This window comes from Vigna unguiculata, chromosome 3, assembly GCF_004118075.2.
Source record: "Vigna unguiculata cultivar IT97K-499-35 chromosome 3, ASM411807v1, whole genome shotgun sequence".
NCBI lineage: Eukaryota > Viridiplantae > Streptophyta > Magnoliopsida > Fabales > Fabaceae > Vigna > Vigna unguiculata.
In genome coordinates, this window is record NC_040281.1 from 34,712,185 (window position 1) to 34,738,178 (window position 25,994).

Genomic DNA, 25,994 nt, shown 5'->3' on the forward strand with positions numbered 1-25,994 from the left:
ATCAACGCGAGATATTAATTAATCCTCATTCCTCACACAAACATCAAATTAACCTTTGTGATGGAAAAGGTTCAAGTCTTTACCATGCGTTGAGCATCGACATCCCCCATAACTTTTAATTATGATTTCAAAAAAGACAAAAGAAATAAAGCACCGATCATTTATTGTTAGATAGGGAACTTGTTTTTTCATCATGCAGAGTAGCAGACTTGTGTCGTAATCAACCATTCAATCATTGACAATGCAGAAGAAGAAAAACAACTATGTTATGGTCCCAATGAAATGGTTAACTGAAAATAGGAGAATCAAGAATTAATAAACAAGTATGAGGAATTATTCCATCGTTGAGGCTAAGAAAATTATGATGATGAAAATCAAATATCTAGCTGTGTGTTCTTACAAAAGGAAAACATCAAATAAACAACACCAGTAACCTACATTTGTGTTGAGACTTACTTCAATTATTTAACCTATTCCTGTGATACATGATAGCAAGCTTTGAAAATTTTCATGTAAACGTAAATGGGGGGAGATAGGAATTTGAAAGGAAGATAAAAATAAAGAAGAGAATAGCCTCCTTGATGGAAAACTTTTCAGACAATGGTGAAGTGTGAAGTGAATCTCCTCCCGTCATCCCCCAGCGAGGAAAGAAAATTATGATCGAAAAAGAAGGGGGGGAAAGTACCAATTAGCAAGAATGAATGTTGAGGAAGTATGAAAATGTGGGTTGAGAAATTGTTCAGCATCCCATGACAGCACAATTATAAACAAAGTTGCCAGAGCGTTTTCTGGCAAGTAGATTCCACTGTAGAGGTCCTTCACCAGGGACACAGGAATTGAGTTCGATAAAACCTTCACCGTGAGTTCTCGGACCACCAATCACAATTAGCTTATCTCCACATGCCCTGAATGCAAGACCCCAACCATTCATCGAAACTACTCGTTCAGGCAGCCTCCCAATGCTGCGCCAAAATCTTCTCTCTTTATCGTATTTTTTCACCTCCATGTCAGCGTAATCAGCAGCATAAAGTTCATTATTTACAACCGCAACCAGAGGTGGTGCCTCCGCTGTTGCAGGCATGTCAGAGGTAGCACTGCGTCCGGGGGACATGTTAGGGATTTCTGTCCATGTTCTACTTTGTAAGTTGTATTCCTCACCACATGTAAGAAGCTTACAATCTTTTCCGCCGATTCCCCCAATAACATAAAACTTTCTATCCATGAAGACACCAGAGCACATCTTCCTGGGCTTGTTCATGCTCGGGAGAACCTCCCAGCTTTGATTCTCGGAGTTGTACAGTTCGGCCGAGTCAAGAATCCGACCCTCCGAATCACACCCACCCGCCAGAATAGCAATCTCCCCGAGGCTCGCAGATCCAAACAAACACCTTGGACCGTTCATCCTCATCCCAGATGACCACGAGTTCGTCAAAAGACTGTATCTGTAAATCACATGAGACCTCAGCTCCCTCCCAAACACAATAAGCTCCGTACCTACGGCCAGAGACTCCTTGTCCGAACACATGAAGCATTCGTTGGAAGCCATTCTTGGCAGATGCATCCACCTTTCACGAATTGGATCGTAGGCCTCCCATTCCAGAAGGGCACAGGAAAAATAAATCCAGTGTTCCACTATCCCTTTCAGTCTCCTCCACCTGTACAGCTCCCCACTTCTGATTGTGTTCCGAAAGCTCTTATTCAGTGACGCCAGAGAACCATAATCGGACCTCGAACATCGGCTCAGACATGCGATTGAGCTGTCCCGGTTCATTCTCGGCAGAAGAGAACCCGAATCTGATGAATCCCCACCTTGATGCTCTTCCTGCTCCATCTGCCGTTCACTCCAATCTGACGAATCTCCGGACTCATTCTCTTCCTCCTTGTTCTTAACTTCAAGGTCCTTCCTCTCATCCTCCTCCACAGAATCATCAGCATCATACAGTCGTTGTTGTTGAGAAAGAACTCGAACTGTGTCCCCCCCTGGATGGACAGATTCAGCTCTCCTGTTAATCTTCCTGGGCTGAGATTCTTCTTCGCAATCGGCATCATCAGAAGGGCGTTTGCCATTCTTCGTGTCCAAGTCTGGCAGGTATGCCATGAAAGACCACTTGTTATCTGCCTGACAAGAGCTCGGAAACAACCTAACCACGCACGAACGGCCTTCCAACATAGTCTCCACAAGAGGCAAAAGCAGCAGCAGCAGCAGCAACAAGAACTCAACCTTCAATTATTAGATGTCTTCTTCTATATATCTTTGCCTGAAGGGTCAAATTCAACACCACATAGATGATTGATGAACAGCCTCAGCGTCCCCCAGAAGGAACTACCTTCCGAATCAAGAGTCTGTAAAGGAATCAATCAATTTCAGTTACAAGTTTCAAGTACTTCTCTCTCTACAGTTCCATTTCTTAAATTAAATGCCCAGAATCGTCAACACGGCAAAATCACTGTTACAGATCGGGAATCCATTCAAAGTCACATTTTTTTTTATTGTATGAACCCCTGAGTAGAGAAAAGAGAAAAGGGGGAATTGCCGGTCCAGAACCAAATTCACAGAGAGATCCCAAAAATCAAAACACCATAAATAGCTGGCGACTTTAATTAAACAAAACGGGTTCAGTGAATCCGTCCGGTCCGGAAACATGTAATGAATCCAACATTCCAAGGCTATGACGAAAAACAATCAATTCTGAACAAAACCCATTAACCAATATCCCCAGGATTCAACAAAAAGCAGAATTTAGTTAGATCTCCGTAAATCTACAATCTTCACCAATACCCAACAACATAGCAGACAATTCACTTTGTTCATGAGAAAGCTAGTAAATCATTTACAAAGAGGGAGTGAAGAGATGGAGAGAGAAAAATAAATAAAAAAAGGATGCAAGAAACTTACAAGTTGGATAAGAAGCAAAATCAAAAATACAACAAAAGTACTTGATGAGCAGATTTTGCAAGATTGAAAAACAGTCTTCAACTCCTTCTTTCTCTATCTCAAACCCACTGTTTTTGCATGTACCTCACACACTCACCCACACACAGAGAAAGGAAAGAAAGACCCAGAGAGAGAAAGAGAGAGAAAGTGTCTTTCTTTCTCTCTCTACCCAGCTCTTAGAAGTTCTTTGGTTTTAGGTTGGTCCTTTCTTGGGTTAGTGCCTGCAAATCAGGTGAAGGGAAGGTTTTGGAGCAAAATCTCAGAGAGGACCCCTCACATGGCCTTATCTCCCTTAAATCATATCTTAATTTATAATTAAATAATTCCTTAATTCATTTCTTTCCCACAGTCATTAATTAACTAATTAATTGATTAATTTAACATCCTTCTCTGTGTCTTTTTCTTCTCCTTTTTCCATTTCTTTCAATTTTGTGCGTGTGCGTATTTTTGGGTTAAGCAAATTTTGATGGAGGAGGTTGGGTGGAGCCTACCAAAAGGTTTTCCGGTAACTGGCTACTGGTAACCGCCGGTGTCAACACGTGTTGACCAGTGGGATAGAGAAGGATGAGATGATTTGTTTTCTCTTTCTTTTTTTTCGCTGACTTACAATCCAATTATTTTACAAATTCATTTAAAATATTTCCTTAAATTATTTTTAATCAATAATAAAATACTTTTAAGAAAGTCTTAAATTCAAATCTCAAATATTTTTTAACTTAATAATCAATCTCAAATTCAAATGTTATTAAATACTCATAAAAAATTAATCATACTAATAATCTTATCCAAAAAATAATTCTCCCATAATAAAACATGAATTTAATTTTATACAACAATCTCAAGTACATTTAAATTTTATTTTATAATATAAAAATTAATAATAATACACTAAGTCACACAAAAATTGAATGAAAATTGTAATATACAATCTTGCAATATACTTTATTAATTTATAAAAAAAAACATTGCACAGATGCTTAAAATTCATTTTAAAAAAAAGGACAAATGAAAAGTAGTGTTCGATTTTCGTTACCCATACGTCTCTGTGCAGTTGGATTCTTATTCCAAATTCTCGGCTGGTCAATTTCTCGTGGGGAGCGGAGAATCTGATGCGGCAGCGGGCAATTAAGATTGGTGGAAGAGTTTTATTTTGTTGGTTAATGATGCAAAAGTAACCTCCTCTGGCTAGATTTTTAACCTAAGGTGAGACTTTTGACCGGTCAACTTTTGGTTATTATACTTATTAATTGATATTTTTATTGTTAGTTATGGGTGGGTGTTTACACACTGAAAGAGAAAAAGAAAGAAGAGAAAGGAATATTTTAACTTAACATTTTGTGATAATGTTGTTAAGTGTGGTGATGATTATGATTATTACTACCAAACACGGCTGAATCATGGCTAAGTCAAAAAAGCAGATTGTGCAACACTTCATTCAATTTCCGCTTGCGTTTTCGGCTGGGCCTCTCTATCCTTTTTACGCTCTGTTTTATCCCTTGATGGGACATCTATCTATACTATTGTCCTCTTTATACAATTATTTATTATTATACAATTTTTTATTATTTTTATTTCTCATCTTTATCTCACTGTTTAATAATGTGACAGACTATTATTTATAAACTACCTATAGATTCAAACTACGTCTCACGTTAAAACTGTCCATTTAATTTAATTTGTTGTCCCAAGGTGGATCATGACTAACGTACCCTTCAATTCAATTTCATTCATACAAGTTACTGGAAAATATTGTAAGTGCTCGTTTTTTCCCTTTTTAGAAATATATTTCATTTTTTTCCCTCATATTTAAACATAATAAGAATAATAGAATTCAGGCAAACAAGTACACCAACAAAATTTTGTTGCGAGCACTGTGTTGAGATTCCCTAATCATTCAACTTTTAATTATGTTTTAATAGCAATTACTAGCAATCTAATATCTAATCTTGTAGGCTTTGATGGACCTAACTTTTAGATTTTCGGGTCTATTACCCTTGAATTAAAATAATTATTTTCAAAAACTTTTTTTTCTACCTCCTTTTCTGTTTTCTACGTGATGATCACGGGTGGTAGCTTGGTCGGCATTTGCACATAATCACAACAGTTTGTAATCTTAATCATCCTCAAACTTCTTTCCTTTCATACAACAACATGATTAGATTGTGGTTTGTCGCCAATCTTTTTCTATTTTTTTTTTCATAAATGGAAAACTCTTGTCTTTCGTTATAGTACATCCCACCACCTTAGATTCACACACCTTTTTTTGGTATGGAGGTTAAAATTTTCAAACCCAATTAGTGTGTACACTCGTAATAAAAGGAAAAGGCAAAATAGATAACTAATAAAAGAAAAGACCGAAAAAAAAATAAAGTAATATGCAAATGATAAGATACATAAAGTGGATTAACAATTGAAGTGTGAAAAAACAAATGAAAACTGTTATAATAACACCTCCATTCTTATTCTATTTCTAGTACTGAAATATTACCTGTTGTATTGGTAGATCAAGGCATTTTACATTTTTAATTACTATAAATGTAAATGCCAAAAATATCATAACTAATTTCTTGATTTATACATGCGGGTAATCAAAATAGAAGAGTAACGTGCTATGACTGTCTTGTATATTTTCTTATATCATTTTATTGTTTTTTTTTTATTTTTCCTCACACATTATTTATCTTTTTTATTTTATTTTAAAATTTCTAGAGAATAAACGCTCAAAATTATTAAATTCGTTCGGTACACACAGTTAGGCATAGTTAGGATGCATTACAATAATTTCATACTCTTAACTTAAATCATTAGTTAACACTTCTTATAATCATTTATTATTGTTTCTATCAATAAGATTATGTAGTCTAAGGGGTCTATCTATCTATATATGGAAAGTGGTTTAGGAGGTTTTATTAAAAAAATTATTACATTCTTATGAATTCAACCAAAAACATTTACTCTAATGAGTACAAAATTAAATCTTACGAAAAAAATTGTGGTAAAATCATATTTTACATCTTACAATTTTTTCTGTATCAAGTATGTTGTATGAATGTTTATTTTTTTGAGAGACAATTTAAATACTTTTTTTTTGTTTATTTGAACTAACAAGTTTTTCGTGTATACATGTTAATTTCAAATTTAAATAAACATTCGATGAAAATGGCCTATGTTTTATTTATAATCAATATTAAATTGGAATACAGCACTAAACTAAAAACAGAAGACCTTTCAAGCATGTTATCATTATTTGATAAGAATTTAACAAATTTAAATATTATTAATTTTTAAAAAATTAAATATATTTCAAATCTTTATAAATACCGTTCTGTCGATTTTAATTAGCTAGAATAATAATAACTTTATATTAGTGATATCTGCTTGATGATTTCAATTATGGTGAAAATTTTAATAGCTATTATGCTTTTTAATGTTTTTTTAGTCTGTATCGTTAATCTCGGATAATTTAGTTTTGACATAACTAACAAAATAAACTGTTAATAATTTATACTATTATTAGAGAGTTGACCCTGTCTACTTTTTTTCTTTTTTAATTTTCCAATAAATAATTATATTTTTTAAATTAAAACAATTAATTATTAATATTATGATTTTTTTTAAATTAACTTATTTTTATTTGAGTCTTTTTAATTTATAATTTTTTAAACTAATAAAATAAACTTTTATAAAGATAATTTACCTATAAAATAAATAAAAGTTACATATAATAAAATTATAAAAGATTATTTACATTTAATTGTATAATTATAATTTTATTATTTTGTATTATAAAAATAGGAATTGTAATAATAATAATAATAATAATAATAATAAAGAAAAAATAATAAAAAATATTTTAAACTAAAATAGTTATGTTATTTTTAAATGTGTAATTCAATTAAGTAACGTATGTCTTATTGTTTCATATGAACAAAATAATTATATATAATATTTTTAAGTTTTAATATATTACAAACAATATTTTTGTTATTTTTAATATCATTCTTACTTTTGAATTATATATGTAATTTAATTTGAGTTATAACTTACTTTTAACACGTCTTTTACGATATCTAACCACATCTCTTTTTTACTTTATTCACATTACTCATATTTTTTCAGACACTTTATAAAATTTCTGTTCCAACCCAACAAAAGAAAATATTTCTGTTCTAACCACATGCTCTTTATTTATTTATTTTTCACCTCCTAAACTACAACTAACTTCAGAATTGACTGGTTGAATTGTTATAGAATATGAAACACTCTTAAAAACAATTTTTTAGCATTAAAATATTACATTTATAAGTAGAAAGATGAAGAATTATATGAGATTTATCTTAAGTTACAGTAGTAATTTATGACAAAGTGTAAAAAAGAGAAAAAAAAAAAAGAACAGATGGTTGATTATTAATATGTTCATACCGAAACATAGAAGATGTTAATAAGTTATAGTTTTGAAGATGAATGCTGGCATGACAATGAATAGTTTGTCTGAACATAAGATGATAAAAGTTTTGAAGGTTAATGAATGAGAGTGCAGTTGAAGAGAAGAACTTAAATGCGGCAACAAGTCTCCAAAAACAATCACATGGCTTATGCTATTACATCGCAAAATCAATTATAAAACAAAACAGATGAGCTGTGAATGAACAAGATCATGCCCCCACCCAACACACTCTCTCTCTCTCTCATCAATCTATCTATGCCACTCCATTCTGTCAATGGTCCCCACCAACCCTTTTCATTTTTCCTTCTTCTCTTCTCACCACCATTAATTACTATAACAATAAATAATAACCCTTCAAACCACAAAATAAAAAATAAATAAATAAACTCTTTCCTTTTTCTGATCATTTCTTAAATACAATAATTCTTTTTAATCATCTTATTTATTGTTTATTATGTTCTTTTCTAACTCTTCACTTGAAAATTTTGAGTGTGGGGTTGTTATGACATTTCACCACAATTTATCTTAACTTACCTTGTGAATTTGGACGGTAGTGTACACGTATCGTGTTGGTAAGTCTTATTTCTTTTAGCGTGTAAGCTTTGACGGCGTCGTTGGGAGCATAGAAAGTGGACGCATAAACACCACGTGCTCTGCATGTGCGCCATCTTAAATCTTTCTTAAAGTATTTATTTAATGGAAAGCACAAGGATTTGATTTGGTGTAATGATCTAGTCTAATCACAGACACGTGCACATTCCTCACACGTGCCACAGATAAGGTACCCTTGGGATTTCGAGTCACGTGTCGGCGCACGTGGGGTGCTTCTCAGTTGATTCTTTTCGTTTTTTTATTTGCAAAAAGCTGAAATGCTTTATAGTTTATATACATGTTTACAAGTTTCTATAGTAAATAATATATAGAACATGGGCGTAATTTATTGTGGTTCAACTTTAGAACTTTAGGGTTAAATTGTTTAAGGATAATCATTGTGATCACTTATTATTTACCCAAATTATTGTGTTTAATAGATGGTGCTTAATTTATAAATAAAAACCCACTATTTCAGCAGCACTCACTGAGCTTAATATTTACACTACCTGTTGTCATTTTTTAAATATACACAAAGGAAGTATAGGACGTGCGGAAAAAAATTTATTAAGAGAAATAAAACAAAAAAGAATTATAATCCTTAGATTGGATTAAAACGAGAGTTTCCATGTTTATTCTCTCACCACTTAGCGTTTCTTATTTTGTTGTAAAGGTCTTCATGTTTCTCACGCCGAAGCCACTTCCATCCTTTCTGCTTCCTCCTCCACTCTCTTCAAACTGTTAATGTTTTTTCTTTTCCTCTGCACCAATAGTAATAGTGGAATTTGCAATCAACGGAGTCAACGGATAAGAACGTTGCGTTAGCATGACTGAAGCATACGGTTACGGAGGGCTTCTTCACTTCTTTTTTCCTTTCTAACTTGCTTTAAATGTGTAAAATAACACTTATTATTCTTAAGAGAATTGCATTTTATAATTTTCAGAACACAAGTAACGTCATCTTATCTTCTTCATATATTTCTTCTGTATACGAATATTTATTTTTGGAAATTTCATATTATTAGAAATTACATTAATATTATATTAACAAATATAAATATTTTTTTATAATTTAATTTTGTAAGTTAAGTTAAATTAGAAATATATTCTTAAGATAGTATTATAATTATTTAAAATTTATCATATATATATATATATATATATATATATATATATATATATATATATATATATATATATATATATATATATTGATGTAAAGAGGCTCAATAAAAATGTCATATCAACTTAAAATAAAACTAATTTATATCAAATAAATAAATATAAAATTTATTTAACATAGAGTTAAACTTAAAATAAATTCCTTAATATTTCACCACACTCTCACTAAAAGCAAAAAAATTGAAAATAAATCTTTCAGAAACTAGATGAAAACAAGTTGAAAGTTGAAAATAGAAAAAGGAACTACTATGTGGTGGAAAAAAAAAACTACGAGCAAAGGGCACTTTAAATGAAAATAAATAAAATTAGTTATAATTTTATTCTTTCTTTTTTATAATAAACTTTCCTTCCATATAAATATTATATATATATATATATATATATATATATACACGGCGGATTAAGATCCTAAGTTAATGAAATAATTAAAAGTTATTTAGGTTTTAATTCAACATTTTAAAGTAAAATAAATAATTAGTAAAAACAAAATTGGAGAAAACAAATATATAAGATTAGGAGTAAAATATTTTTTTTCAGATAGATATTTAATAATAATCTTAAAAAATTTAAAAGGTGTGTATGTCCATCCTCACATACAAGTAGGTTTTCCACTCTATCTATCTAAAACAAAGCATAAGACAATTAAAATTCTTAAACACATTCAACATAATCAAATTAGGGCCATTTGAATGTTAAACGATACTTAAAAATATTATATTCTATATAAGCATGGTGGTCCTGTCACTCTCTCATAGACATGTCAAAGTGAGCCAACCCGACTCACACGGGTTGGCTCACCACGAGCCGGGTTCAAAATGAGTGAACCCAACCCGGCTCACTTTCTGGTGAGCCAGAAATTTTGTAACCCGGCTCAACCCACCACGGGTTGGTGGGTTAAGTGGGTTGGCTCACCAACCCACCTAAAAAAATTATTTATTTATTTTTTTTATTATTCAAATATTTAAATAAATTTTTAAGTAACCCATGAGATGACAATCATAGTAAAATTAAGAACCAATATTTTGATCACGCTCACCACCAATATATGAAGAATTATTTCCAAGAAAGTATTCATTAGTCTAAGAAAGCATGACTAATATTACAAATTTTCTGTCATGCTATTCAACAAAATATAAATAAAAAAAACTATACATTTTTTTCATGCTAATTTAGAAAAAAATTGTTTATAAGACGGTTACTTGAGTAATTTACTATAAAGATTATAGTTAAAGATTAAAGTATCAACATATATATAACTTGACAATCAAATTAATTAAACATTCAAATAATTCAAATATAATTAAGCAACATTCTAGCATTTAAAAATATGAAATTGTGAACAAATATAATTGGAGTAGTAAATAATTAAAAAAAATTAAAAGAAAATTTAAAAAAAATAAAAAAAAATTGTAAAAAAATGTTGGTGGGTTAAGTGGGCCAACCCACCTTCAACCCGGCTCGAACCCGTTTAACCCGTGGGTTAAGTGAGCCGGGTTGAGTTCAACCCACTTTTGAAAAAGTTGAATTTTTCTCAACCCAACCCGGCTCGAACCTGTGATGAGCCGGGTTGGCTCACGGGTTGAAACTCATTTTGACATCTCTACTCTCTCACCACAAGAAAAATAAAGGTGTCATAAATTTTTGGATCTCAATATTTGAAAAGGTTTATTTAATGTGATGTTTTGTTTTTCATTTTCAAAGTTTAGCTACCAATTTATTTTAAAGGAGATGAGTTGAGTTTGAATTTTCTATTGGTTTTACTTATTGTTCCCGTCTTCAAATTACACTTTTATGACCAGTAATTTTAAAATTTTAAAATATTAAAACAGTATATTTTTAATACTTGAGTTAATATGATCTTGACATCAATGAAAAGATAATTATATATTAGTAATTTTGGACATTTATAATCTTTTATTTTCTATTTTTATTCATCCACCTATATCTACTTTTTTTAACTGGGATTTCTAGTGTACATAGACACAAAAAAAGTGAAGGGTAGAGAGTATGATGTTAATATTAATTTAATGGAAGGACTACTTTTATCACTAAAAATTCTTATATTATAAAATTCGTAAGTATTTCCTACAAAATTATAAAATTTGCAAGTATTTCTTACAAAATTTGTTGTGAAAAGTGTTTTATACAAAATATTTTGTAAAAAAATTGGCAGCAATTTCTTGCAACTTTTTTTTCATAACAAAATTTATAAGTATTTCCTCAAAATAAATTTTAAAACAAAATTGGTAGGAAATATGAGTTTTTTTAGTAGTGTTTGACTCATTTTAAATAAAATGTGAACTAAATTGAAGACAAAAAAAGCTTTGTGCAAGTAAGGGAAGTTAGTGTTTTATTTCAATTTAGATAAATTGTTGGTAAGGGGTGACATAGTCACCAAACTAGATGATTGATAAATATACTTTGTGCATGTTTTATATAGTTAGTGTTGATGAGATTGTTAAAAATGAGTTTGATTTGTGAACAAATTCTTTAAATTGTTGTACTTGTGTATTTATTGATATTGAAATAAATGTTTATAAATAATATATTATTGTTTTAAGTAGTATCAATATGGATAAGATTGTTTTGAATGAGAGTTGGATAAGGATTTTGAATGTTGAATGAAAAAAAAAATTCACATGGTTATGTTGAGTGAGATCTTGAATGATTCTACAATATCATTTTAATCTATTTGTGATAGGTGCATGCATTTGTTAACTAAATAGTTGTATTTTAATATGAGAAAAGAGTAGAATTTCCTAGATAAACCAATTTGATGATCTAATATATTTGTTAAGTTTTTAAAATTATGCATACTCGCTAGGCTTAGGTTACTTTACTCGTTGAGAGAGCCAACACTCAATGAGTGAGCCTTGTTTACAAGGCTTCCAAGGTTTAGGTTGCTAGGTGAGTAAATCGCTCATAGAGCGAAATTCATTATAATCAAATTCATAGAACTCAAGGTGGTTGGGTCATTGAGCAAATTTGTTCTCGTTAAGCGAACTATTTTGTTGAGAGCTTCTAGTAATTGCTCACTAGGCGAGCCAATACCTTCATTGAGTGAAATTCAAGATATTAAGATCTAGAGAGCTCATAAGGGATTAATTGTTTGGTGAATCAAAAGTTCATTGGGTGAGTATACCTCCAAAGGTGTCTCAATGAGGAAGTGAGGATACTCACTAGGCAATATTTTATAATTAGTTTGTGAATTAGAATCTAAATTGGTCTAACATTAGCTACAAATATTTTTGCTACTTAATATTATTGATTCTAAATTATTTAATAATTTTAAATTAGAGACTAATTTAGACATTAATTTCTCGGTAGTTAAAAATTTGGTAGTTAATGTTAGAGACCAATTTAGACTCTAATTCACAAACTAATTATAACTGTTATTCATAATAAAAACTATTTTAGATGTTAATAATTTTTAGTTTGTAAAATAGTATTTAAATTAGTCAATATAGTAACTAATTATTTTTTTTCTCTAAAATTGGTTGTTATTTAATGATTTTCTTGTAGTAGTAGTAGTAGTTATTTTCAATGAGAAAATACTACATTGAGTGATTTTAGGATGTGTATTGAATGAGGATTCTGAGAATGAGATTATCCTAAATCTACTAATATTGGACACACATATAAAAGGAAATTAGGTGGTGAGTCATGTCTTGTAGGTCGAAGGAATTTACCATGTTATATGAGAAAAGTTAGTTTTTGAGTTGTGACGCATGTGACAGGTGCATAACCATTGATTTTAATTCAATATACGAGTATTCCAAGAGCAAAGTCAAGTGTCTATAAATATGTATTATTGATGATTGATAATATGAGATCGAGCCATATGGGTTGTTAGAAATAGATACTTGATTTTAATTGTAGTGGGTGATATTCTTGTGTGAATCTATGGTATATAATGTAAATAAAATAAAATACTTAGTATATTTATAAACCACTACCTTATCTTATATGGTGTCTATGTTGTTTTCAATTGCAATGATGGTGTGATACAAGAAGTAAATGATGTTTTAGGTGGAAGTGCCCAATAGGGTTAAATAGAGAAAAGATTATTTTTATTTATTAATGTATATATGTATATTTGTGTGTGTGTCTATATATATATATATATAATTATCTCCTTATGATAAGTTTTTATTTTGAAAATTTTATTAAAAGACATTTGCAAAGGTTCTTGGGTTGTCTGGACTAGCTTGAGTATACATAATTATGCAGATTCTGCAAAATTATGCAGACTCGCTGGGCAAGCATTACTTGCTGGGCAAATGGGCTAATTTGCAAAATTATACAGAATGATGATTTGCATAGTTATGCAGATTTGCAGACTCGTTGGGCGAGTTTTCAAGTTAGTGTTCCCAGACTTGGGAAATCGTTGGGCGAGGCATCTCGCTGGGCAAGGTGTCTCTCTAGGCGAGTTTCACAGTCATTGACTTCTTGATTTGGAAGTCATTGGGCGAGTAATTCTCGTTATGCGAATTAATTGAAATACTTTCCTCTGGAGCAAAAGTGATACACTTGTTGGGCGAGCAATTTGTCATTGGTCAAAAACGTACTCTTTGCCTAGTGGATCAGAACCTAAGCAAATGCTGATTGAACTATTTAGAAGCTCTTTAACTGTTATGAATGATGGGTATATGATATGAGATTGTTTATATGAGACTAAGTTGAGATTGGTTGATGCTAATCCAAAGAGGATTAGAAGTGGTTGTGGTAGTGTGTGCATTGATGTAGGGATTGTCTTGGCAGTTATCCTGATGCTCTAATAGCCATTCAAATTCTCAGATAGAAAGGAATGAGGTATGTGGTGAGAGGAGTAGAAGGTCCCAATCTAGGGGTTCTTCCTTGACCAAAGGTGTTAACAGACTAACCTTGTATGTGGTAAAGTATAACTCCTTATCTAACGCTCTGTAGAGCATGAGATGCCATTATAAGTGTACAACTTGCCTGGATCCAATATCAACGCATGTATCTGAATAATTGAGTTATACTTTTAGGTCTTTGTATGAAATAGGATGATTGGCTATGTATGATTTAAGTGATTGTGTTGTTTAATGATTAAAAACCCTTTTACACATTAGCTTACTCTTCTTTTTTGTTTCTATCTTGTGTTGTTTATCTTCCTTTTGTGATGATCACCTATTTGATAAAAGCAGTGGTGGTTGCGCTTTCAAAGGCACCTCTCGAGGATGAGGAGTTATCTATTAGATTCGAGGAAGGTCTCAGTGGGAAGATGTTGTAACTGGTTAGTCAATGTTTAGAGTTAAAAATGTTTGATTTGTATAATTGATATATTTATATAGTCATATCATTTGTAAAACTGTATGAATATACTTTATACATTGGTTTATCAGTTTTGAACGCTAAGGTAAAAGATCTTATTTTATTAGTTTTAAGATACTAAAATTGTGATGATACAAGTAATATTAAAATTTTAACATTTTTCTAAAATGAATATAAGTTAGTTAAATTAAATATTTATTGAAATGTTTAGAGTTTTTAAAATTTTAAAAAGACAAAACTTATTACAAATAAATATCTTACTATATATAATTAATATATTACAAAAATTATAATAAATTCACTAAAATTCACTTTGTGAATATATAATGTACAAATAATTTTTAAAATAATTTAATCTATTGAATATACAAACAAATTTTAAATTCATTAAGTGAATATATATTCACTTAATGAATGTATAATCTACAATGAATATATAAATAATTTTTATAATTCACAAAGTGAATATGTATCTACACTTATTCAAAATATTAGTGAGTTTATCACAATTTTTTAATATATTAATTTCATATATTAATATATTAATTTATAACAAGTTTTAATTTTTTAAAATTTAGAAAATATTGAATATTTCAATAAATACTTGATTCAACACATTTATATTAATTTTAAGAAAATGTTAAAACTTCAAACATGATTTAAATTTTTTTATTAAAAATAAAATAAATTATTTTTATATAACATAATAAATTAGTTGAAACTATTATAAGTTTAGTTGATATTGTTACATGTAAAATTGAAATTGGGTTCTGTGCACAAAATTAGGATGCATTACAATAATTTCATACTCTTAAACTATGACCATTAACTTAAATAATTAGTTAACAAATCTTATAACCATTTATTATTATAATATTACGTAGTCTAAGGGATATATATATATATATATATATATATATATATATATATATATATATATATATATATATATATATATATATATATATATATATATATATATATATATATATATATATATATATATATAGGTGTTAAAATGGTTTAAAATCAGCGAGTCAATTTGGTTCATCAGGAGTTCAAGTTAAAAACTTTTTACAACTTTAAGTGCGGGTTGATTTTTAACCTGGTCCACCTAGAACTCGATTCATCCAGATTGAACCTGTGGTGAATCGGGTTAGTTGCAAGTAAAGGATCACATAAGTGTTTTCTTTTAACACCCTAGACGAATATTACTTGGTAAAGCGAATTATAATTAAAATAAACATCAAATATCATTCCCAAACGAGGAAAAATTAAAAACTTTATCGATTAGTCTAAATGAAAGAAAGACCATAAATCTCAATTCATTATTATAACTCGAGAATCCAAAGCTAACTAAAAAGAAAATGCAAATTTTCCAAAAATATATGTCTTTAGTAAAATTTTCCCAACCTGAAATAACATTTTCTCTTGGTGATTGTCACACGATCATCACCAATCACAAACCGAAAGGGTGGGCTCAAACAAAATAAAACACGCATAAATAACATGAATACACCACTCAAAAGAAATAACTTCACTTGGCACGACTCACACACTTAGAGACCTTATAACACAAAGTAGATATGAAATCATAGACTCATAACCTATATGAGACTAGTACAACCAACCACATCGTGTACATACTTGACTATGATCTGAAGGATATCATATGCTTCTACGAACTTGCTCGCTCGTAATCCAACATTTACGAACCTCCCCGCTCATAGTCCAACCTCTACGAACCTCTCTGCTCATAATCGAACACATTCAATTACGAAGCTCCCTGCTCGTAAAACCCTTAAGTGTGAGCACATAATATACGAACCTCCCCGCTCGTATTCCCACACAAGAGTATCACCAATACAAACCTCTCCTTCCATATTAATCGTGCGTTCAAACCCGATTACAAACCTCCCTACTCATAATACTTTCAAGAATATCCTAGACTCAAGGTCGTCACATCTACGCATGCAAAACATACAAAGCGCACAACATATATTTATTTTAGAACGGGTTGCGAGCAGGCCCGATTAAACTCATGGGTTTGCCCTCTAGAATAACAGATTCAACAAACCGAGGTATATTGGGTTGGCAAGTTAAAATCTTTAATCCGACCTGTTTTTTTTTTGCCAGGCTGGTGGACTACCCATCAAACCTGACTTATTTTGTCATCCTAATATCAAGTTAAATAATCATAAAAATTAAAAACTAGCGTTTTGCAAAATGTACTTGGATTAAAGTATACAAAATGTTATAGCAAAGTGAAAAAACTTCTAATAGGATCAAACAAACTTTATGTCAAAACTAAATTGAGAAGTTTCGCTAAATTAATCACAATTGAAGACAATTAATAATATACAAAATAATATTTTATATATTTTATAATTAAAGTTTTTTAAAATTTCTTTTGTACAACGAGGAAATGAAAATGTTTGTTTTAGAATGAATCTCAATGATACAATATTAAGAATAAAATAAACAAAGCGGTATCAGGTATCTTTTCTGACATAATAATTGCATTTATGCTTTTTTCTTAAGCTTATGGGAATTTTAAATGCTAAGTGCGTATCACAAGGGAATTGAAAATATAATATAAGCATAGTGGTTTCTGTATGATTATATGTCATGGAATTATTTTTACGTAGAATGATTCTTATTTACTTTTTGTGAGAAGAATTGTTATTATATTTTGTTTTTTGACGAATGATTATTGTTCATTTAATCTAATCATTGAGTATAGTGAAGTATAATACAACATAATATAGAGTAAAATACCATATAATATGTATTAATTATTGTAATTGACTTATGCTGATGGAGGTATTTGATTGATAAATTATTGACATGTTTACATGGGTTGGTTCAAAAATAGTGAGCACACCTTGATTTATTTTATAGTGAGTCATAATTTTTATAATACGATTCAGTCTATCACGAGTTAGTGAATTAAGTGGATAGACTTATTAACCGTGTAAAAAAATATTTTTAACTATTCATATATTTAAATAATTTTTTTAAGCAACTCATGGAATCACAATGTTGGCACTAAATGTAGTTTAATGGATGAATGATTTACTTAGTTATGGCATAAGCATTTGAGAAACATTTCCAAAGAAAGAATGCAAAGATAAGTATAAAATTAAATCCTTCCGAATTTAGATTTTACTAACCTGAGTGAGTGTATGTGTGTGTGTGTAAATTGTATTAAAGGCAAACAAATAAAACATACAAAGAAAAGAGCCATAAGAAGCACTCAACTTCTTGAACTCATACACACTGATATATGTGGTCAATTTGATGTAAATTCTTCCAATAAAGAGATGTATTTCATCACCTTTATTGATGAATTTTTGCGTTATTGGAATTTCTATCTACTGCATGAGAAATATCACTTAATGAATGCCTTTGAAGTTTATATAAATGAAGTGGAAAGGTAATTAGACAGAAATTTAAAAATCGTAAGGTCGAATAGGTGTGGAGAGTATTACGAAAGATATGATGAAAGTGGACAACACCTTATTTATTTGCTAAGTGTAACATCCCAGTAGGATATTACTTAAAATAAATAATAAACAACAATTTATATAAATAAACCTCATTCATTAATGAAATCATTTCCCAAAAACCAAGGGAAATTTCCACTTTAAACCTTCACAATAAAATATTAATAGTCAAAATAGCACAAAATCCGCCTTTACAATTAAAATCCAAATCCATGAAACTGTAATCAGATTACATATAAATTAAACCAAAAACAGTATAAATCCCCTCGTGCACTGAACCCCCTCTCCGCCACTAAGCGTCTCCTGGCTCACCTGTAACATCATCTGCTCCCGGATAATAAATTACCCAATCATCGCCACACACAAACAGATAGGGTAAGCTATGCACATATCATAAACAAATATGAAATTAAACCCCAGGCCAAGCATAAGTATTCACTTGTTTAATTTGAAAAATACCATCTTCCCCACACTCATAACCAATATGAGTTCATGCATGTACTCTAAATTTGAGATTTCATGTGCTTCCACAACCCTCCTCGCTCGTGGTCCAACCTACAAGCCTATCTCGCTTGTAGTCATGCTTCACGGACTCCCTCGCCCGTCATCCGAACTCCTCGCTCAGACCCGGACTGCATACTTGCCTTTCCTACTATGAACTTCCTCGCTCATAGCATTCTCAAGTTGAGCATGAAATGAACTCCCTCGCTCATTCATCCCAACAAAAGTACCTCCGATGAGCTAAACAGTTCCGCATGCGGTCCACCCATCACGAACTCCTCACTCGTGACCAAAACCAAGCACATCCCAAATCCTATGGACTTAATCCTTCAAGCCCAAACACCACAAACACATGCATATAACTTCCTATAAGTTAGGAAATATCAAACAACAATCCAAACAGTGCATAAGAACATAGTTCCTCACCATTCTCGCTTAAGCCATGCCTGTTCGCCCAAGCTAGAACCCCAGTCTCGCTTAAACTAGCCCACCTCCCCTGAGCGAGCGTGTAACAGTGGCTATACCTCTTCATCTCGCTTAGGCGAGCTCTTCTCGCCTGAGCGAGACCTCAAGTCACTCAACACTCACAAAGCTCCTCGCCTGGACGAGGATTAAATCAACAAAACACCAAGTCTCATCGCGACCTCGCTTAGACAGGTCTTTCTCGCCTAAGCGAGTATGCTTGTCGCTCAAAACCCCAAAACCCTCTCGCTTGGGCAAGAAATCGCGCTCAAAACGTCTAGGTTTCCTCGTGACCTCGTTTAGGCGAGCAAATCTCGCCTGAGCGAGATAACGTGTCGCTCAACCCCCTAACTGGGTCACCTGAGCGAAAAGCTCGAGCCAAAACCCTGTTCAAGCTTCTGCATCTCTCGTCTAGGCGAGAGAGACTCGCTTGGGCAAAACTTGTAGAGTTTCGCCACTACTCATGCACTCAAACGCCAAAAACATACCCAAAAACCAATTCATTTGAATCCAAGCATTTCATTCGATCAAGCAACCACAGGAACATGTATTAAACAGGTCTAAATCACCAAAACTAGAGGTTTGGCCATAACCAACAACAACACATGCCAAAAATTCGCACAATTAAACTCAACACCCCTAACCTGAATTTTCTTGATTGAAATTGGGAAGAAAATAGGGGTTCCTTGGTCCACCAATGGCTTTGCTTCAACCTTTCTCCCAATTCAGCCTTTGCACACACAAAACTCAATGGTTTTTCAGCCCCTATTGCTAGGTTTGCCCCACCTTTTCACATTCACTCCAGTCTAAAGTTGGCAAAAATAAAGGTAAATTCCTATCTACCAAGGTTTGAACTCGTGACCTTCCACCCATAAGGCCAAAGCATAACCACTATGTCAATTCACATTCAATGATAACTATTATAATTTTATAATTATAATATCACTCACTATTCACAAATATACTATCAAAAACAAACAAGAATGCTTAAATAACACATCAAATGTCATTTCAAGTCCTCTCATACAAACAAAGTACTTTCAACCATTTAAGCTAGTACATTTCCATGTCATACCCATTAACATTTAATGACTTCAAAGCTTCCCACCACCCGCATTTATTACTTAATTAATTATTTAATTAATTAATTTCCACGAGTCTTACACTAAGTTCCTTGAGAAACATGGTATTTGTGCTCAATACACAATGTCAGGTTACAACTGAAGCTTAATGGGTATGCTTAGGAGTATGTTAAGTAATTCATGTTTACATGCATCATTGTGGATGTATGATTTAAAGATTGTCATGTATTTTTGAACAAGGTTCTTAGTAAAGTTTTTCAAAAGACTCCTTTTGAGTTATAGACAAGTAGGAAACCTAGTTTGAGACACCACGTTTGGGGTTGTCAGACAAAAGTAAGAATTTACAATCCATAAGAAAAGAAATTGGATAAAAGAACAAGCAATTGATATTTCATTAGTTATCCAGAAAAATCAAAAGGGTATATGTTTTACTATCATACCCATAGTACAAGAATCATTGAAACTAGAAATGCTCGATTCACTGAGAATGGTGAAACTAGTGGAAGTGAAGATTCACGAAATGTGGAGATTAAGGAAGTTATAGTACAAGTTTTTGTAGCTAGTACCTCTTTTTCATGGTTTCCCGTGTTGTAGAACTACACAAAAATCAGCAAGAACGAAAAATTAATAATCCCGAGGTTAACTCGGAATCGATAGTAGAACAACCACAAGAAGTAGTATTAAGAAGGTCTCACAAAGAAAGAAAGTTTACTATTTTGAATGATTATGTGGTTTATTTACAAGATCGAAAAATGACTTAAGTATTGATAATGATCTAGTTTCATTTTCAGAAGTCCTTAATGGTGATAATTTTGATAAGTGGTTAGATATGATGAAAGATGAACTCAAATCAATGGCACAAAATGACGTGTGAGACTTTATGAAATTTTCATAAGAATGCAAATGATTTGGATGTAAATGTGTCTTTAAGACTAAACATGACTTTCATGGCGATATCAAATGTTATAAGGCTTGAATTATTGCCAAGCATGTTTCTTAGAAAGATGACATAGACTATAAGGAAACATTTTTGCTTGTTTCTAAGAAAGATTCCTTTAGAATTATCATGTCATTAGTAACTCATTATGATCTTGAGTTGCATCAAATGATTGTTAAAACTGCCTTTCTGAATGGGAATTTAGAAGGGAATGTTTACATGGACCAATCAATGTGGTTCACTGAAGAAGGAAAGGAACACATGGTGTGTAAACTTAAGAAATCAATATATGGATTTAAGCAAGATTCTCGATGGTGATATCTTAAGTTCAATGATATTATAATGTCTTGTTTTTAAGAAAGTTTTAGAAAGATTTAGAATTGATAAATATTCAACATCTTACATTCCAATATAGAAAGGAGACATGTTTAGTCTCATGCAATGTCCTAAGAATGATTTGGATTTGAAACACACGGAAGATAACCCTTATGCATATGTTGTTGGGAGTTTAATGTATGCTTAAACATGTACGAGGCCAGATATTAACTTTGCAATTGGCATGCTTGATAGATACTAGAGTAATCCAGATCTGGATCATTGAAAAATTGCAAAGAAAGTTTAAAGATACCTACAAGGAACAAAGAATCATATGCTTACTTATAGGGAATTTGATTACCTTAGGGTGATTGGTTATACAAATTCAGACTTTGTCAACTGTATGGATACAATAAAGTCTACATTTGGTTATGTGTATCTTTTGGCCGGATGAGTGATTTCATGGAAAAGTGCGAAGTAATCCGTCATTGTTGCATCCACCAAGGAAGCTGAATTTATGACATGCTTTAAGGCCACAATTCAGACTAATTTGTTGTAGAACTTTATTTCAAGACTTGGAGTAGTTGATAGTATTGTCAAGACAATGAAAATTTATTATGATAATTCCGCAACAATTTTCTTTTCTAATAACGAAAAGTATTCCAAAGGTGGTAAGCATATGAAATTGAAATACTTTGTCGTTAACGTAAAGTGAGAATATAACATATTAGTACTGATCTTATGACTGGTAACCCTTTAACAAAAGGTTATTGCCAAAATCGTTGGTTGACCATGTAAAGAATATGGACATTATGTCAACGATGAATATTAAATGTTGAATATTAATGTTATTAATGCTTATGTGTCACTCTACGCTCTTTGATTTACAAGTTTCTGAAATTTATGTTTTTCTTATTTTGTTTATGCATGCAAATTAAGATGAAGAAAATAAATTATGTTATTGTTACTACTATTGAAATGATATTATGTTTGGACTCATTATGGACTTCTCATTGTAAAGTCATATTAAGGAGAAAGGAGGGATAATAAATAGTACATGGAAGATAACATATCGAATAAATGATTTGTAATTGTCATAACTTTTGTTTTTTTTTTTTATCTTTAATTGAATAATGATGGAACTATTTTATGTAAGGTGCTTTAATGTATATTATGTTTATGTATTAAATCAGATAATGTTACAACATCATACATACGAGTCAAGTGGAAGAATATTATAATTAATTGACGAATTAATTATATTATGTGACTCATTTAAAATATTATGATGGACCCATATATGATTTAATAAGATATAATGACCTATTGGTTATTAAGTGAAGTTATAGTAAAATAAAATAAAGATAAAATAAAAACCAACTTGACAGATGTTGGTTTACAAAAAGGAATTAGGGATCTGTCTCTGGTCATAAGGTTCTTTCACAGTTACCCATCAAGAAAGTGAGAGGAGAAAGGAAGACAAAGAGATAAATTGAAAAACGAAAGTGGAAGAATAAACAAATTGAAGACCGCATTCTCATAGGATCTCTTATTGATCAAGGTTAGTATTCTATTATGATTTATTATGAGAATTGAAAATCTCAAAGTGTTAGAGTAGTTTTCTAGAATGAAATAAGAATTTGGAAAAACTACAAAATAATTTACATACACACTATTTTACAAGAATATAAATAGTTCTATTAAATTTTACATATTTATATTTAAAATGAGTAAATTAATGAACTTATTTTGTAATTTAATAAGTTATCAGTTATAAGTTTTTATTTACTTGTATAAAAAAAATTGGTAACAATGATATAGTGACAATAATGAGAGTCAATGATCAAAAGAAAAAGAAAAATGTGCATTGTATGGTAATTTCTTTTTAGAATTTTTTTTATTGTACATTCGATAATAACCAGTATGTCATTTCATGCAGTGCCACTACAAATAGTATAATTGAAATTTTTGATTTATGATTTTCTAGATGTATTTGATATCTCTCAATTTTATTTTGAAGTAAATAGAGATCGTTCCAACAAGATCCAATGAACATTTAATTGAGGAAAACATATGGTTATTAATATCTTTCTTTCTTGTTTGTACATAATTGAATTGGCAAATGAAATCAATGTTTGTCTTTTATTTCTACAAATGGAAGGGAATAAATCTCCATCTAGCAATGCAAGTGAGGTATGAGACACCACCTTGTGCTAGACACATGTCAAACATGGATTGAATATATGTTTGGCTCTTCAATGTGAGGTTGACCTTCTTCATACACACTTCATTTAGAGGTAGCATATGTTCCCACTCCCTCACTCACATACTTGCTTCAAATCATTTTTAGTGGCTAGAGATGCTATATTACAACTTCATTATTTCCTCTTTTAGATAAAAACAATTCATTTTATCTTTAGCATTATCTTTCTCACAAACCAAATATACTATTGATGGAAAATATTAAGATAAGGCTCAACCAACATGAAGATATATAGTGAGGCAAACTCATATCTTTCTCAAATTATTTTAGTTTGTGTAATTTGACTTAAGATCGGTATTCTCCATATTAAAGGGTTGCAATTAAATTTGCAAGATCATCATAAATTTCATAAATATTATGTATGTTTAAAATAAAATATTTATCTTGGAGTTTTTAAATGTCTTCCATAAAATGGATAATTTGTTGATTGATATATTAAGTATACGAATGTGATTTTCAGTGAATATGTAAAAGAAATTCTGGAACTCAAGTCAAATTACAAATTTACTATAATTATAAAATAAATAAGATACTTACAAAAAAAATATTAGCACATATTTTATTTATAAAGAGTTTGAGCTAGAAAATTTCTTACACCTATAAAACATAATATAGCCAAATATAAGGGTACATCAATTAAAATCACCCCAGAATAAGGGTACACCAATAAATCTTTTGTCTCTATATAACAAAAAAGACATCAACCAATGAATGAAATAACACCGGTGCAGCAAAAGTAAAGTTTTGTTAATAACCTTTTTAAAGTGTAGTATTTGATCAAACATTTAAAAGAAGTATTTTTAAGATTTGGCTGATTTGTTTACAGAAACCTCCAACTAAAACTTAGAACATGGCCACGTGCTGGGCCACTTTTAAATGGTATAGTAATTATGAACATTAAAAGGTGTAAGTATATAAATAAACATAAAGTTCATGCACTATTTTTAGAATAATAATAATAACAATAATAAATCATAAAATTTTTATTGACAAATATTCTACAGACATTGGTTAGAGAAAAGAAAACACTTCACATGCCTCACTAATTCTCTTTATTATTAAAAAACGTTGAATTTATAATATTAATTCATCCCATTTTGTTTCTTTTATAGCTGTTTTAAAATAATTTTGTTCATATATTTTGATAATATATATCTATATATGATGAAGAACAAACTTCAAAACCAAGCATTCCACAATCTCCCAACCCACAAAAAAGATTCTTGGCGTGCACTAACCACTTATAATAATTCCAACCTCTGGCACTTTCTCCACTGCCATTCTCACACGTGTCAATCATACGTGTAAAGACGTGTGGTCATGTGAAGCATTATTGGGCGGTGAGAAAGGTTGCAATTTGTTTCTCACAAACACAGCACGCTAAACAAGGAATATCATTCTAATTCTTCTCAAACAAAAGGACAACACCTTAGGGTTTAGGGTAGCAAACTATGAATGTATATATATTTTTTAAAACATCAGAAAAATGAAGAATTAATTTCACATTTTTCTGAGAATTTCGTTGAGTTAATTATTTCAATATTTTTAAATGAAGAAAGTGTTTAGGGTAAAATAGAATTTTTTATGAGTAATTGTATTTTTGTAGTAATGAGATTAATTTTAAGATCCATTAAGATTTTGTTGCAAGTTGTGCATGTGTATGACTACATTGCTGAATGAGGCACTAAGGGGGGCATGGTGTGGTGCGAGTGATCTGTTTTATTTGACGAGAGTTCCCATACATGGAAAAACATGATACCTTTATTTGCATTTGAGAGAAATGAAATGGCCCACAATAATCTGGCCTATTGAGCATTGAGTAAGAACAAACAAAGCCTTAACTTTTGGAATCAAATTAAATTAAATAGATGGATAGAAACAATGCTCATGAGGGGTGTCTTTATGGGACATCCTAAACATTTTGTTTTGTTTTTGTGGTGTAGATATCTATGTTGTGGGAAATAATAAGGGAATGGTTGATCACAATTAAAAGAGAAGTTTGGTTTTAATGGTGGTTGTGTTGATCACTTTTTGGAATAGAGGAGAACAATAATAAGTGGAGGTCTTATAGGGCTACCATGTGACTATGTAAGTTGTTTACATGACACAAATTGCATATAGTAGCTTTGTTTCCATATTAAGATAGGGAGCAAGCTCACTCATACCAAACTCTTCAAATAAAAGCTTAATCTTAGTTTAATTATAATTAAAGTATTTACTTATTCTATGGTAGTTTAATTGTGAAAAATACAGTATTACTTCATATTAATATATTTTCAATTATTTGACAAATACACCATTTTTAAAATATTAAATTAATAAAAATAAATATCAAAATGAAACCCTCTTTTATTTGTTGGAGAAGCTCTTCATACTGTTACACCAGTGGTTATAGTTTTTCACTAGGTTTCTATGATCAAGACTTTGTAATTGTTGTTTCTATTGACGTGAATTTGGGAGATATAGATACTTCATTTA

The 25,994-nt window shown here is 30.9% G+C and overlaps 1 protein-coding gene across 1 annotated transcript; it reads right to left on the minus strand.

Moving 5' to 3' along the window:
• Nucleotides 1–312: 312 nt before the first annotated feature.
• LOC114176124 (F-box/kelch-repeat protein At1g26930-like) lies at nucleotides 313–3,227 on the minus strand. The gene is made up of 2 exons (XM_028061060.1): nucleotides 2,897–3,227; nucleotides 313–2,343 (listed from the first exon to the last, which is right to left on the minus strand). The coding sequence occupies exon 2, from the start codon at nucleotides 2,168–2,170 to the stop codon at nucleotides 740–742; it is 1,431 nt and encodes a 476-aa protein (XP_027916861.1). The 5' UTR covers nucleotides 2,171–2,343; nucleotides 2,897–3,227; the 3' UTR covers nucleotides 313–739.
• Between the last annotated feature and the right edge of the window lie 22,767 nt (nucleotides 3,228–25,994).